General features: G+C 36.1%; 1 protein-coding gene across 1 annotated transcript in view; it reads left to right on the plus strand.

Annotated features, from left to right (window-relative positions):
* Positions 1-15,301, plus strand: part of LOC132129020 (agrin-like) — a 268,355-nt gene that overhangs the window by 145,976 nt on the left and 107,078 nt on the right. The window contains exon 5 of the mRNA XM_059540418.1: positions 11,312-11,527. Coding sequence (XP_059396401.1) covers positions 11,312-11,527 — 216 coding nt within the window. The remainder of the gene's footprint in view (positions 1-11,311; positions 11,528-15,301) is intronic.

Raw genomic sequence — 15,301 nt, forward strand, 5'->3', positions numbered from 1 at the left:
AGAGGTAGGCTAAATAATTGCATCGTTGCATTGGTGGTTAAGATGAAGCTTTGACATTTTAGCAAGAGGTTTTGCACAAATTAGCTAAAAAGACCGTGGTGAGGAGTGTGCTATTTTTGTTTTAATGATGTGCACGCGCATTTATAGTGCGTTCTTTCACTGTGTGATTCAGTCTCCTAAAATGCATTTAGAATGATCACAAAATTGAAGATATAGGGGCAGAAAATTCACCTATTTATATAATTTCATATATTAAATCAAAATCACACAAAGAATGCCATCGTTTCCTCCAAAAATCATCATGAATATATACATACATATATATATATATAACAGTTCAGGAAACAAGTTAATTAAGAGACTTGCGTTTTAGACACCATATTGCCTTTTTTAGCTCTATTTCTACAACAGAAAATAATTCCAAACAGAGCCACCAAAGCACAGTTTTGCGTCTCTGAGCAACGTGACAGTGTTTCGTTCCTGAATGAATCAACCGTTTAAATGATTCGGTTCAATCGCAATGACTCACTTATTAACAGTGACTTGCTGACACATACTGGCCATTTTAATTTCACATTTAAAGTATCTTTTGATTTTTTTAAATAATTAATTTCTTATCATTTCAAATGAGTATTCAACATTTTATGTCTTGTATATCAAAACATTATTCATGCATTTGTAACTGCAGGTTAAATGCATTCTTGTCCTGCACTAAACAGTGTAATACATCTAAATGCCACTTCCAATGAATCTTCTTCATTTCCTCTGCATTAAAAGATGAGTTTGTTGATACTGATTTGCCTGGTAATAGCCCAAATGTTTTATTATTCTAAATAACTGATTCCTTTAATTAAAAACAACTAGTTTGAGATTAATAGACCTATCCCAGGGGTGTCAAACTCAGTTCCTGGAGGGCCATAGCCCTGCAGAGTTTAGTTCTAACCCTGCTCCACACATATCCTGTAGTTTTCAAATAAACCTAAATGATTAGATTAGCTGGATCAGGTGTGTTTAATTGGGGTTATATCTAAACTGTGCAGGACTGTGGCCCTCCAGGAACTGAGTTTGACAACCTTGGCCTGTCCCATTTTTGACTCCCTCCCACTGTTAAAATGTAACTAAGTAATTTTTACTCTGAGTAAAGTTTAAATGATCTACTTTTTACTTTTACTTGAGTAGATTTTTAGACTGGTACTTTTACTTGTACTTAAGTAAAATTTCATTAATGTAATGGTACTTTTACTTGAGTAGAATATTTTTGTACTCTTTCCACCTCTGCTTGAAAGCTAGCAGGGGCTTTGATGATGATTCATTTAATTCTTGTTTTTATATGGCCAAACTCTTGTCTGTTGGGTTTATTCTGTGTTTTTAATGCATATTTACCATTTTCCAACTCTGGAGAGGTTTTTTTTTTGTATTGAATCATTTTTCTTATAGAACACAAGACAGGTTGAATTTGATGGAAGCACATTGTGATTCACTTTGATTTCGGGAAAATAGCCCGATCATATTCTGCACTTACCTTTTAGAGTTATTAAGTGAGAGAAGAAGAGGTAGAAGGGGGAATAAAAAAGGAAAAACAATGACAGCAGCTAAAACGAGCTCTCTTATTGTGAAATACTGGGTGGCTTTTAATGGGTTTTATTTTGCACTTACTTGTTCTTTGTTTTGGAGGGCAGGTCACATTTTACTTAGGCAGCTTGCTCGTTTTCTTTCTCTCTTTCTCTCCTGCCATGGCCAGCTGTAAGTGCTAGAGAAAAAAAAAGAGAAAATGAAGTGATTTGTGAAGGTATTGATCGGCAGTGAGGTTATTGATCAGGGTGTTGTGTGAGATGGAGAAGGATGGGGTTGGGGGGGGGGGCTCTTTGTCTTGCTGGCCAACCGGCAAAGATGGGCACTCGCCAGCCCTGCTGCTAGACTAAACCCTTCCTCCAATAGACCACAGCTGCTGATCTCCACCTTGACATGAGGGTGTGGTTATGTCCCAGCTTTGTTTATCTAAATTTCGCTGATTAAAAAAAAAAAAGTGCAAAGGTAAAAAGCCAGCCAGTTTTCTTCAATCGGGAGCTAAAATGGAAGCACCTGAATTAGGGTTGCAAAAATGTGAAACATTTCCAGTAAATCTAAGAAATATTCCAGATATTCTGTAAACTTTCCAGGATTTTTCCCAAAATGTTCCACCCCTTTGCAACTCTAATCTGAATAAAACTTAAAAAAAAAGAAAATGTCTTCCAAGGAGGTATTTATACAATGGCAGGATGACTATGAAGTTTTTTTGACTATGACTATAAAAACTCATTTGGAATGGCTAAATGTATTGCAAAACATGGAAGATGAATTTACTAAAAATTAATTGTGCCCACTGATTCGTTTGCACAGCAGCATTCATTTGCCCACAGTCTGCTTTGCTAAAGTGCCAGATTAAATAAAGAAATTTATGCAGGTTCCCATCTTCCAGATCAGTTTTGAGTGCTAAGTTGTCGAGGATGCAGTCTACCATGATCTAGCATACTTTAATGGGACTTATGCTATTGTTTTACCTTTTCAAATTCAGAGAATGTGCTTGACTACACTGTGTCTAGATACATTCTCATTATAACAAATAACATATTGCCAGCATATTAGTTATCAGCCGATATTAGTATTACAGTGACCATTATATTTTTTTTTTCTACAGACAGGATGTTCAATTTAATTTCTGCCTATTTTAAAATTTTAAATTTTAAAATTGTAATAATAATTATATGCACTGTTAAATATAATCTTTAGTAGATCCCAAACATGAAAATCCATCTTTCATTCAAAAACAGTTTGCATGTTTCTTTGTTTATTTATTTTCTCGAGATGCACGATTATGATAATTGTTGATTATTCCCTTAAAATTGTAAATGCGATTATTAATTACGATGATCATAATTTACATTGAATGTTAATGTCATTGTTTGAAGCAACTGCATGCTGTATTTTTATATGAAAATAAACAAGCTGAAAACACTAACTGAAAAACATGTATTGCTTTGCTATAGTATTAAGCCTCAAATGTCAACTGTACATTTGATTTTTTTCTTCTTTAAATAAAAAAGTAAAAATACGCATGGTATTATAATGCCACATTAAAACGAAATTTAAAACAATGAAAAAAACCTTAAGATAAAGGGGAAACACATCATAAGCACACAGAATAACATAAGTGGACTTTAAATTATGAATTGCTACTTTGAACGATTACATAACTGTAGCATCTGTAATTGTAATCGCAATTAGAATTTCTATTAATTGTGCAGCCTTACACAGTAGTATAAAATTTTGTGGTCAATCATTATTGGTCATGACATGAAAATAATAAGTGTCTTGTGATTTTCAGACAGAATTGATATTGGTGCATCTCTAGTTTGATCATCATTCCATGAATTATTCTACAGCCATGATCAATTTAAAATGTACACAAACATCTCTGTGTTTTCTGCTGGCAGTAATAGTGCAGTGTTAATTGCACAGTGCTATTTCAGTGCATAAACACAAAGTTAAACTGGATTGCCAGTGGTTAAATAAAAAGTGTTTATTTTGTGTTAAAATGCCATGTTTAGTGAATTCACCCCCTAGTGTACTGTAATTCAGCAGATCTGTGTATAAATACTGGAGCTCTTTTGGTGTTCCTGTGGGTGTAGCATGAAGCCATCTGGCTATTGCTTGGATTTAGTCCAGAAGAGATGCCAAATACCCCCATCCCTCTCCATTATTGATCTGCCTATTGATCTGCCTTCACCAAGTGCAATATCTCAATGGATTTCAGGAAGCATGTACATGTAATTTCACTATTTATTTTACACATTTTCAATTATTTTATCTTTGAACTTTTCAGTGAAAAAAAAGAAGAAAAAGATCCTTGAGGCTGATGAGAGAGAAATGTGGGGGGAGAGGGATGAACTAAGTGAATTGGTTGAATGAAGGCACATGATGATGTGGATGGACTACGGGCAGTTCAGAAGGAGCGCTAGGAATATGGGTACATACGTGCAAAGGAGGATGTGCATGAATGAGTTAGAGAGGAGGATGCACTCCTCAACACACTCTCTTCAGATGGCTTTAAATGATAGAATCTTGCGTAGCATCAGGCACCAGTGGCTTATTCATGTTTATTTCAGTAAGTTGTGATCATTTTAATGCTTGTCTGCTTTATTTTATGCCAGAGATAAGATTATCATATGACATATGATATAGTAGGTCCTGCTCTCAGGTCTCCATTTTTAATACTAGGGCTTGAAAAGTGACAGTTTTTGAGCCAGACTTTTGACTTAACACTACAGCCTGTTCTGGTTAAAAACTGCCCAATGGGCAGGAAGTGACTGTCTAACATTGAAACTTATTAACCAGTTTATCTTGTATTTATGTGTTGTTTAGGGAACAGTGTATGATTCTGATTATAAATATCTAGTTTACTTGCTTTTAGTTTACTTGCTTACCTTTGGAGTGCAAATTTATAAACAAAATAAACATTGTTTATCTTTAAGGAAAAGAAAAACTGTCTTCCAGCGCCTTCCTTCTATGTCCTTGAAAGCCTTGTCATAATAGATTTACCTGTCCACGGCCACATTGCCCTTTGGTAGTCCAGTGGGCTCTCCCTTCTAAAAGTGGTTGCCATAAACATGCCTTAAGAAAAACAAAATCACATTTCTGTGTATATTCTTTTTATGAACAGTACTTCTTCATTCTGCCTCTTTTCTCTGTCCCTTGCCCTTTGTCTATGATGTGTGGGAGAGTTTTAACCAAGAGTCGATGCTGGTAAATACATTCGGCGAGGTTAACGCCAGGGTCATGGCCGCGAGCTGGTGGGAACGTGCACAGAGAGAGAGAGAGAAATTGATTGGACTTTTATATGTGGAAATTGAGAAAATAGAGCGTGTTTTTTGTGTGACCTGCCCTTGCCCAGTATACTATCTATAGCTACAGAGAAACAAAATAACGCCAGCTTTCATATTTGTTTTTGTTTTCCCTGACCCTTCATTTTAGTTTTTAATAAAACATAATGAAATGGAAGGACATGGAGGAAGAGGGTGAACGCTGACAAAATAAACAGGCTGAGAGGGAAGCCCAGGTAAGGAAAAAATATCTAAGATGGTTTGTTGGTCTCCCAGGTTGGTCTGGTTTGCTTGTTTTAGAGGCGTTTTGGGACCTTGTCAGTTGGATAGTCTGCAAAGACCAGCAAAACCAGCTGAACACAAGATAGCCAGGTTGGGAGACCAATTATACCTTCCTAAACCAGTTTTGTGCGGGCTAGAAGAGCTTGACCAGGCTGGGGTATCAAATAGACAATCTTAAACTATCTTTGGACAGGCTGGGAGACCAGTTATACCAGCATAAACCACATACTGTCACACTGGGAATATCTGCTGAAACTCCTGTCAGATATCTACTGTATCTAACAGCAGTGCAGAGTAGTCGATAACTTTATCAGATAGTAAACACTGGAAAATCTGTATAGGAAGCCTCTGGGATTTACGCACAACCTGTTGTACTGAAGTCTGCTTATTCTACTAGACACAATTCGCTCGCTCCCTCCCTTTTGTTATTATAGAGCAAAATTGATGCTGTGTTTGCCTCAATGGTATAGTCTCCAGAGTCTTTCTCCATTACTCATGCACAGAGCAGAGGTGAATCACACATACCCCTGGTGGTCTTGCTATAAATGAGATTTTTTTAGAATAATATTTCAGAAAATGGATGTCTGCCAGGAGATGAATGTGTCCTCACTGACACAAACAAGCCATTATTCCTCAGCCATTTATTTAGCAACCCAATCATGCTTTAATATCCTTTTAGTATTGCTTATCACTGTTTTGTCTTTTGTACCTCCGCAGCCCCATCACTGGACCATCATTTTGTATTAACATTAATATTATTAAAGTGAAATGATTACAGGGACTCAGTTTAAAGCTAAAACAGCCAATAATGGATCTCTTCTTCTCAAACTGAAGCAGTTTAACAAAACACCAAAACGACTTGAGAGATTTGATTAAATGAAAACGGGACAAGTGACATCTCTTATTGTATCTTAGAGAACTATAGGTTAATACATATTAAATCCGATCCGGAAAGCACAAATATACTGTATCTGAAGCCTTGAGCTTCCATTCACACAACTTCACACACATCTATATGTGGAAATGGGACACATTGTAAAACCAACAACGTCTTTTCCCCATTGGTTCTAGGGTTGTTGTCATGGCAACATGTTCCAGCGCTCATGGTTGTGGCACCACATGTCTGGAAAATGAGCATGAAGCTCAAAACGCCTAGGCTGACATCACGGCAGAAATGTGCAGCCACAGGAAGACTCTGCTCACACTTCTACATAACGCCGATTGCAAAAGACATGGGTACCTAATGCATAAATAATGAGCAGTGTAACAAGTTTTCAATCTACACGGAATGCGTAACTGACACAATTCATCCAATCAGAACTAGAGATGCTTCTATAATCGATTTGTACCTGATAATGATAAGACAATATTTCTTGTTATAGCTGATAAATGATAAATTGGTTAAACTAGATTTAAATCTAGAATAAATCAAATGCTACAACTGAAATTAGGCATTACAACATTATGATATATAGCAGCTAAAGCATTAAATGACTGATAAACTACATATATGGAATGAAAATATGTGTGGTCTGTCTCACTTGAGAATCGCATTCCATGGAAAAGCTTTCTCATTATTCATTTTATACTCTCAGTGATGGAATGGACTTGCAGGGCTTCAGATTCCCTCCCCCTATCAATAAGCATTAAGTAGTAGATGTTTCACATACATATACATTATTGAAACATGAATTTGCATCGCTCCAACATTCAGCACCTGTCACGCTCACAGGCACAGACGTTCAGTCACTGACCCTAGGTCCAGGTTGTCTGCTCTGTTATTACATCTATATATGATAATGCTCAACAGCAACCAGGTTTAAATGCTTGATTTCTCTGTGCATAGTACACAGTCCACAGTCATTGATATACACTGTAGGGATTGTGGGAAAATGTGAGTCACTGTGAGTCAACACTGACTTCTTATTTGTGGCTTTTAATATCTACACAATTAAAAGTGTTTGCATCTAAAGTTTCTAGTTTTGATGGAAATACTATTACGTGGACCCACATAATAATCAGGAAAAATAGGAATTGTTTTGCAAAATGATTTTAGGTGTAATGTTGGTGTACAGTATGTATTTTAATATAACATGACACACACACATATATACTGTATATATATATAAATATTATTACAACTTAAAATAATAGTTTTCTATTTGAATATACTTAAAAAATATAATTTATTCCTGTGATGCAAAGCTGAATTTATTTATTGATAAATGTATTATGAGTGTTGGAAACAGTTCTGCTGTCTAATATATTTGATGAATAAAAGGTTTAAAAAGAACTGCATTTATTCAAAATAAAAAATAATGTCTAATAATATATTTTCTTTACTATCACTTTTTATCAATTTAACACATCCTTGCTGAATAAAAGTATTGATTTTATTTAAAAAAAAAAAAAAAAGAAAGAAAAAAAAATTACTGACCCCAAATTACTAACCAGTAGTGTATATTGTTATTACAAAATATTTATATTTTAAAAACATAGCTTCTTTTTTTTTTTTTTTTTTTTTTACCTTTTATTCATCAAAGTATCCTAAAAAAGTATCACATGTTCTGAAAAAATATTAAGCAGCAGAACTATTTCCAACTTTGATAATGAATCATCATATTAGAATGATTTCTAAAGGATCATGTGATAATGATCCTAAAAATTCAGCTTTGCATCACAGAAATAAATGATAATTTAAAGTATAATAAATTTTAAAAAAATTATTTTAAATTGTAATAATATATCACAATCTTACTTTTTTCTGTATTTTTGATCAAATAAATGCAGGCTTGATGAGCAGAAGAAACTTCTTTCAAAAACATTAAAATAGTAATGTTTCCAAACTTTTGGTCTGTACTGTCTGTGTGTGTGTATATATATATATATATATATAGTTATGATTGTAAATACTGTATACAGCAAACTAAAATAACAGCTTTCTATTAAATATACTTAAAAAAATATAATTTATTCATGTGATGCAATGAGAAAAAAAATCATATAATATGTAAATGTACATTCATTTAAACAAAATAGTATAGATTTTTTTATGTTGGTTACTGTAGATGATGGACACAAAATTAAAACATGTATTTGTATTGGCTAGAATTTTTTAATTTTAACATAACTAAAGTATATTTTCCTATAAGTATATATTATATATTCATACGTGTCTTTAAGGAAAGCTATTTAATTCTCTGGCTATCCATTTTTCCTTGATGAATATAGAAATTTTGTGCAAATTGTAAAAGGTTTATAACATAAAGGAGCAAAATTACATAATGATAAAGAAAACAAAATGTCTTATTTTCCACTCTTTCTTTTCAGCTTTCTTGTTTTCTTCTGAACATTAATTTATACAGTGTCAGATAATAGGAATAACACCAGCCTCTTTAATTAGTCTCTAGATATGCGACTGAAGAGTAAGTCTCCAAGAAGTGCTGTCCTTTGCAGCCCAATCCCACTGAGAGGCTTTCACAGAGTCTATATGACTGTGTCCTCAAGTTGTTGGTTTTGACCTGATTTACTCAGAATCAACCAAGCAGCCAAAGTGCTGCGATGAATCTCAAATAGGTACATAGGTGACAAGCACTGTGTAAGAGACAACAGTGGGCAGGTGAGCATGTCGGATTGACAGCGGAGTTTAAATCCAACTCTCTTCATGCCTCAAGCTCATGTGTATCCGCTTATGTTCCACATGTGTGATTCTATGTAGGTAGCCGACTACTGATAAAAAAAGAAGAAAAAAAGAAAAGCTCATTGCATTCACCTGATAGGTGTCAATAAGTTTCTGGCAGCTCTAGGTTCTTGCCATATTGGACCTTGCCTGAGGGAATTGATTTGAAGGGATGTTTGTGTTTTGATGGCAATTGTGAGACAGGAATGTCTCAGAGGAGTTAACACAGATTCTTTTTTGTGTTTGTGTGTTATTGTATGAAGTCAGTGATCAGGAACGTGTGTGTGTGTGTACTCTTGTTTTTGTGACATATCAGGACACAACTCTGTATAATGACATGGGTATGATGCAGGTATTACAAGGAGAGGGTGACTTATGAGGACATAACCCATGTCCCCATTTTTCAAAATGCTTATAAATCATACAGAATTAGTTTTTAGTAAAAATGCACAAGGTTACCTGTGAGGGTTAGGGTTAGGTGTAGGGTTGTTGTAGGGCTATAGAATACACAGTTTCTACAGTATAAAAACCATTACGCCTACGGGATGTCCCCACTTTTCACAAAAACAAACGTGTGTGTGTGTAAACATCACATTAAATTACAGAAACTGCTTAAATCTGCTGCATGAGTGTTTCTAATACAATGAGTGATGGCATATTTGACATCCTTCTTTCTTCTGTCAAGGTATTCAATCTCTTGAATTTTTACCCCTCTTTTTGAAAGTCATAGAAATGCTATTGTGGATTTTTGCATTTGCTATTGGGGCAAATGGGTGGGCAGTTTTTTTTTGTTGTTGTTGTTTCCATTCATGTCCACTATAGAACAGAGTGGGGCAAACTAAGGCCTGGGCAGGTCCATGGGGCAGATGGTCCAAAATGACAATTTTTTAATGCAATATCAGCAAAATCCAATAGATGCACAGTAGTCTGCAGTGCTGGAACAGTTATGTATACTGTATATTTAGTCAGAATTAGAATACACTAGGTATTATCGTCAGGGTTGAATTTATATAATAAATAATATATAAAATTCATCCGAGGTAGGGCTGCACGATGTGTCGTTTAAGCATCGATATCGCGATGTACGAATCCATGATAGTCACATCGCAGGATGTGCGATATAGGTTGTCGTAGTTGATCCGTTATTCATTAACTGTACGGGCCAGCTGCTCCCCGGCCCTTGACGAATGTGATTCGCAGATTAATTGCACAGCTTAACCATCATAGAGTGGAAGTTTTGACAGAGCGTGCGAGAGAGTGAGAGCGAGAGAGAGAGAGAGAGAGAGAGAGAGCGCGCGTGAGACAGAGCGCGTGAGAGAGAGAGAGAGACAGAGGGAGAGAGGGAGAGAAAGAGAGAGAGAGAGAGACCGTCTTCAAACAACACGAGCGCTGTCTTGCTCTCTCTCCCTCGCGCATATTAATCAATTGACACGATGGTGTCTATGTTTAAATCATTTAAAATGAGAATGTAAGTGTGCTCACCCCATTTTTGTTTGTAAGAAAATTTTTTATTAGATTTCATATCGCAATATATATCGCAGAAAAATCAAATATTGCAATGTAATTTTTTCCCAATATCGTGCAGCCCTAATCCAAGGTACTTGTTACAGTGTTCTCTATCACAGAATCCCATTGCTGATTACAAAACATAATGAGAGAGATGGATTAAAAGTAGGAATTGCCAGAGTACTGCAATGTTTGTCTCTCAAAATTATTCAGCAGCATCATTTACCAATACCAGTAGCAATAGCGAATCAGTAAGTTTAACTTCTTCAAAAACAGCAGCGTTATTGAGAAATGGCATGCAGCTTTTCAGTTACAAAACTAATTTAATGATAAATTAGGGGTCAGCGCTGACAAGTTTGTGTGAGTTTGTTCCACAGTGTTGTTATGTATGTGTGTGCGTTTGTAGTGGAGAATAGGAGAAAGTAAGATGCTGTGACAGAGTGGAAAGAAAGTGTGCTTTTCATAGGTTATGAAAAAGAAAGTAATTTTGTGGGGAAAACATGGAAATAGTTTGACATTTTTATTATATTATTTATTAGCTATTTTTAGTTGCTTAGTCAATGTATATTTGGGTTTTGGATTTGTTGTGCAGTGAGAAGAACACAAATATGTTTATAATGTTTGTAAATGTTTATTTTATTTTACATTATTTTTGAATGTAATGATACAATTTCCATTTTTTAATGAACTGTCTAAAACCAGATCTTCCTAGCAGAGTGCTTGTGTTGGGACAAGTACCACAAAAAGAAAGCAAAATAATAAAAGGAAGCAAAGATAATAATGCTGTAATCCTGTCTCTTCAGACAGGAGTTCTGAAGGTCATGAGTTAATTAAAAGAGTTTTTAAACTGAACACTACTTTCCATGAGCTGTTTTACGAGGATCTTTTGTTCCATCCTCATATCACTGTTGTGTTCTAGAACGCTGCACTTTTCATATGATTGTGGCTTTCTAAAATTGATTCTTATGTTTGTGTCTCTTTGTAGGTTGCAGAGGAAAGCTGTGTGGATTTGGAGCGCTGTGTGAGAGAGACTCCACTGACCCCTCTAAAGGAGAGTGTGTTTGTAAGAAGATTGTATGCGTGTCTGTGGTGGCGCCGGTGTGCGGTTCTGACTCCTCTACTTATTCCAATGAGTGTGAGCTGGAGAAGGCCCAGTGCAATACACAGAGACGCATCAAGGTGATGCGCAGAGGGCCCTGTGGTAAGTCTAGTAACGTGCACAAATCAGTACATCTACACTTGTGAGGACCTGCTGACTGTTGTTCTTAAATTCACCAAAAATCATCCTAATGTCTTAGGAACACAAAAGGAGTTTAGAATAATATTTGGTTGCTCTTTTAGTGAATTTAAACAGTGAAGCATGTTTCTTACACCAGAGGATTTCTTTCTTTCTTTTTTTTAATGCAAAGGGTCCCAAAATATGATGATGGTCAGTTATTTTTATGTATAAACATTATATACTGTACTGTGTAAGAAATTATTATAATTTAATAAAAAATATATATATTTTAATTAAAATCCTTAGTCAATGTACTAAAGCAAAATATAAAATATTAATCTGTAAAAAAGTTACATTAGTCTGTTTCAATTTAAATTAAAAAAATATTTAATATATATTTAAATAAAACACTGTACATTGCAAGAAAGTTTTGTTGATTTGTTTACTTATTTATTGAAAACGTAGCAATAAAGCTCTTTTGGTTATTTATTATTTATTATTTGGCTCTTTATAAGTTTTTACTCTAAGTTAGTCAATCTTGGACCATGCTCACAAGTTGGATTAACTACACAGAAGTTTTTACTATACTTACAAGTATAGTAAGTATAGTAAACTATATTTACACCCTTCCACTTGCTCACACTTTTTTTTTTTTAATTCAAGCATTTTTGATAGTGTAGATGCCAAAAACAATAATTATCCACATATTATCCCAATGTTTCTATATTCATGAATCCCTATATGGATAGATCTTCTATGGCATGGAGAATGTGAGTTTCGTGTTTTCAGTTCATCATGTATATTCTAATCAGTTTATTTCCATGAATGATAACTAATATGTGAAATGTGGCCCATCATTAAAAGGGCTCTGTGGCAGTTGGCCTGGCCAGCGTGAGCCTTAATTACGTGATTCAGTGGAACATGCCGTACAAAGCTTTCAAAGAGCTCTAATTAGCCACCTCACATGCTGTCTAGCAGGAAATGATCAGTCCTGAGGAATGAGAGCCCCAGCCTATCAGTAAACTCCAGCCTCCATTGAGAAATGCACTAAAGATCACTTGTGCTAATGCAGTTGAAGTTTGGCTCCATGCTAATCGGTGCAGGCTCCGCGGCAGGGCTTTAATGGGCAGTAGCCTCCCTGCTATTGTGCTAATGAAATTTTCAGTGTGGCTATCAGGGGTCATATCTCTCTCGCTCAAATGGGATCAGCGGCCATAGATAACGGGCGTTTCAGTGTTTCTCCTGGGTAGAGGTGGGAGATGAGAGTCAGGTTAGCTGCCATCTTTTGCCAACATCTACTCCGGTGGTATAGAATTTTTTGCAAAAAAAAAAAAAAAAAAATTAAAAACTTAATTTTTAGCAGCCATTACTCCAGTCTTCATTGTCACTTGATCCTTCGGAAATCAGTATAATAAAATTATTTGCCGCTCAAGAAACATTTATCATGATCATTATCAATGTTGAAAATGGCCGTACTGATTAATAATTTTTGGGGAAACTGACTCAAAATTAAAATACAGCTGAGTAGCCAAAATAAACATATTTATAGCTGGTAGGTGTTTTCAATTCACACTCTATTGGCAGGAGTGAAAAGGGTTCGTTTGCACCACATGCACAGGATAAAAGGTGATACAGAAAAAGAAATACAGAGAGGTGCTGGTTTTTAAAGATGAGCAGGGGAGCGTAGGTGCTTCAATAATATTGAACTCCGGTGGGTAAACTGAATCTCCAGCTGTTTGTGTGAGTGAGTCAGTCAGTCATTCAGAGACTCAGCGAGTGGAGGAAAGAAGTGGAGTGTGTGTGGAGCTCATTTCAGGTGGGCAGTATGCTGGAACTCGTCTGGATTGGCAGCGGTACAGCGGAGCATTGGGCCAGAGCGATCGATCAATGAAAGCATTGATCATATGTGTGCAGAGCACGTCTGGAATTACTGTGATTGCCAGGAGTGCTCTCTTTTCTCACTCTGTCTTTTTTTTTACACATTAACGTCTCTTCACCTCCAGCCAGACTCGGCTGATGAAAACCACTTTTGAGTGCCCACAGCACAGAGGTGGTAAAATCTGTTCATCAAAAATTCACTCCCTCAACCAGGCCTACAACTTAAACTAGCCGCAGAGCCTGAAACTGACGGCTTCTGTTGTCTAAATGAGATTATTCTGCTGTACGGAAGAGCGGGGGTGGAAAAGCCTTAACCTCAGGGTATCATGGGACGCTGCTTAATGGAGGAATCAATATGTTTGTCCCATTATTGACAGCTGAAACTGTGTTCCTTCACTTGGGAAATATGGCTCATTTCTCTCAGATGCTTTACCTGCTATAACTCCAGGTGTTGATACTGTTGGACACATATGGGCCTTTTTTTCCCCTCGATTGCTTCTCACACTCTCTTTCAACCAATTCTCACATATATGGGGTGCTACATGTGTGCTTTACTGTCCTTTAATGATGCCAAAGCTGATGTTCATCCAAGCACATAACAGTTGCAGCAGCAGCCATGAGAGACTGTTGATTTATGATCTTTCTTCAAACACATCTTAGTCTATATTAAAGCAACACTCTGAGTTTACCCCGAGGCTAAGTAGCATAGGGATATACTGTTTGAACACATCATAATAGCGAGCCATCTCAGAAGAAAAGAACAGAATGGTTGATTAATAATGCTTTTATGTAGATAAAGGTGAGCTTAAAAATAAGCTTTTTGAAAAGTGAAGAGTGTATATATATTTATATGTGCATATATGTGTGTGTGTGTGTACAGTACATGTGTGTATGTATATACTGTCTGGCCGCACTAGTGTCACAGAAAGTGTCATTTTAGTGTCACCTTTCAGCAAAGCTTTCATATATATTTCATATTTATTTATTTATTTATTCTGAAATTATTATTTATTTAAGCAAAATGCTAAAAGGTGTGGCTTGTTGGAGTGTTGCTATGCAGTTTTAGGGTTTTCTGGGTGGAGACTGTATAATATTCAGAACACATAATATTCAGGCCCATACCTTGTGATTGTCTATGGAAATTTTTCATATTTTTGTCGTTTTGGTTTTGTTTTTTCAAGTTAGAGCACTTAAAAATGTAACAGTTTACCTCTCCTACATGTTATTTGATTTAAGCCTTGTCAACATATGATTGTGCTGTTTATAGTTTTGTGTGTATAAGTATTAGATAAAATACTGTATTTAGCCATGACAATTTACAATCATCAGCTTTAAGCATTTGTTAATGGTTTAGGTGTGTGAATGCACTTTTGTCTCCCTTATTAGAGACATGATCTGAAAACTAATGTGCAGTTTGGTTGATTGTTCCCTGTGATAGCTCGTTATTCAGGCACTGGTGACACCTCCATGGCCACTGAGCACGGCAGCCACCGCCGATGGCATGCCAGCCCTGGCTTGTGCAAATGAGTTTTTCACTCACCCTGTTCGACCCCTACGTCGGCTCCCGTGCTCGTGCATGGAGATGCTTGCCATACCACATTCACCTGTCTCCGTGACAGGAGACTCAATTCACACTCATCAGCTTCTCAGCTTCCTTACTCCATCTGAGAATAAACCCTGCAGTTCCTCACTCTCAGACTAAATTTAGCTTGGGTTACGTCTGGTACACAGTCTTAGCTTCTCCACCGGCAAACAATTATAGCAACATCGACACTCTCCTTCAATAATGGAGTCCTCTAAATGAATTCTGGAAGCAGGTACTATGTGATCTAGCAACATCCATCATAGAGAATTTTTTTTTAACTCATTTAGCTAAAA

Source organism: Carassius carassius, chromosome 46 (genome assembly GCF_963082965.1).
Source record: "Carassius carassius chromosome 46, fCarCar2.1, whole genome shotgun sequence".
Lineage (NCBI taxonomy): Eukaryota > Metazoa > Chordata > Actinopteri > Cypriniformes > Cyprinidae > Carassius > Carassius carassius.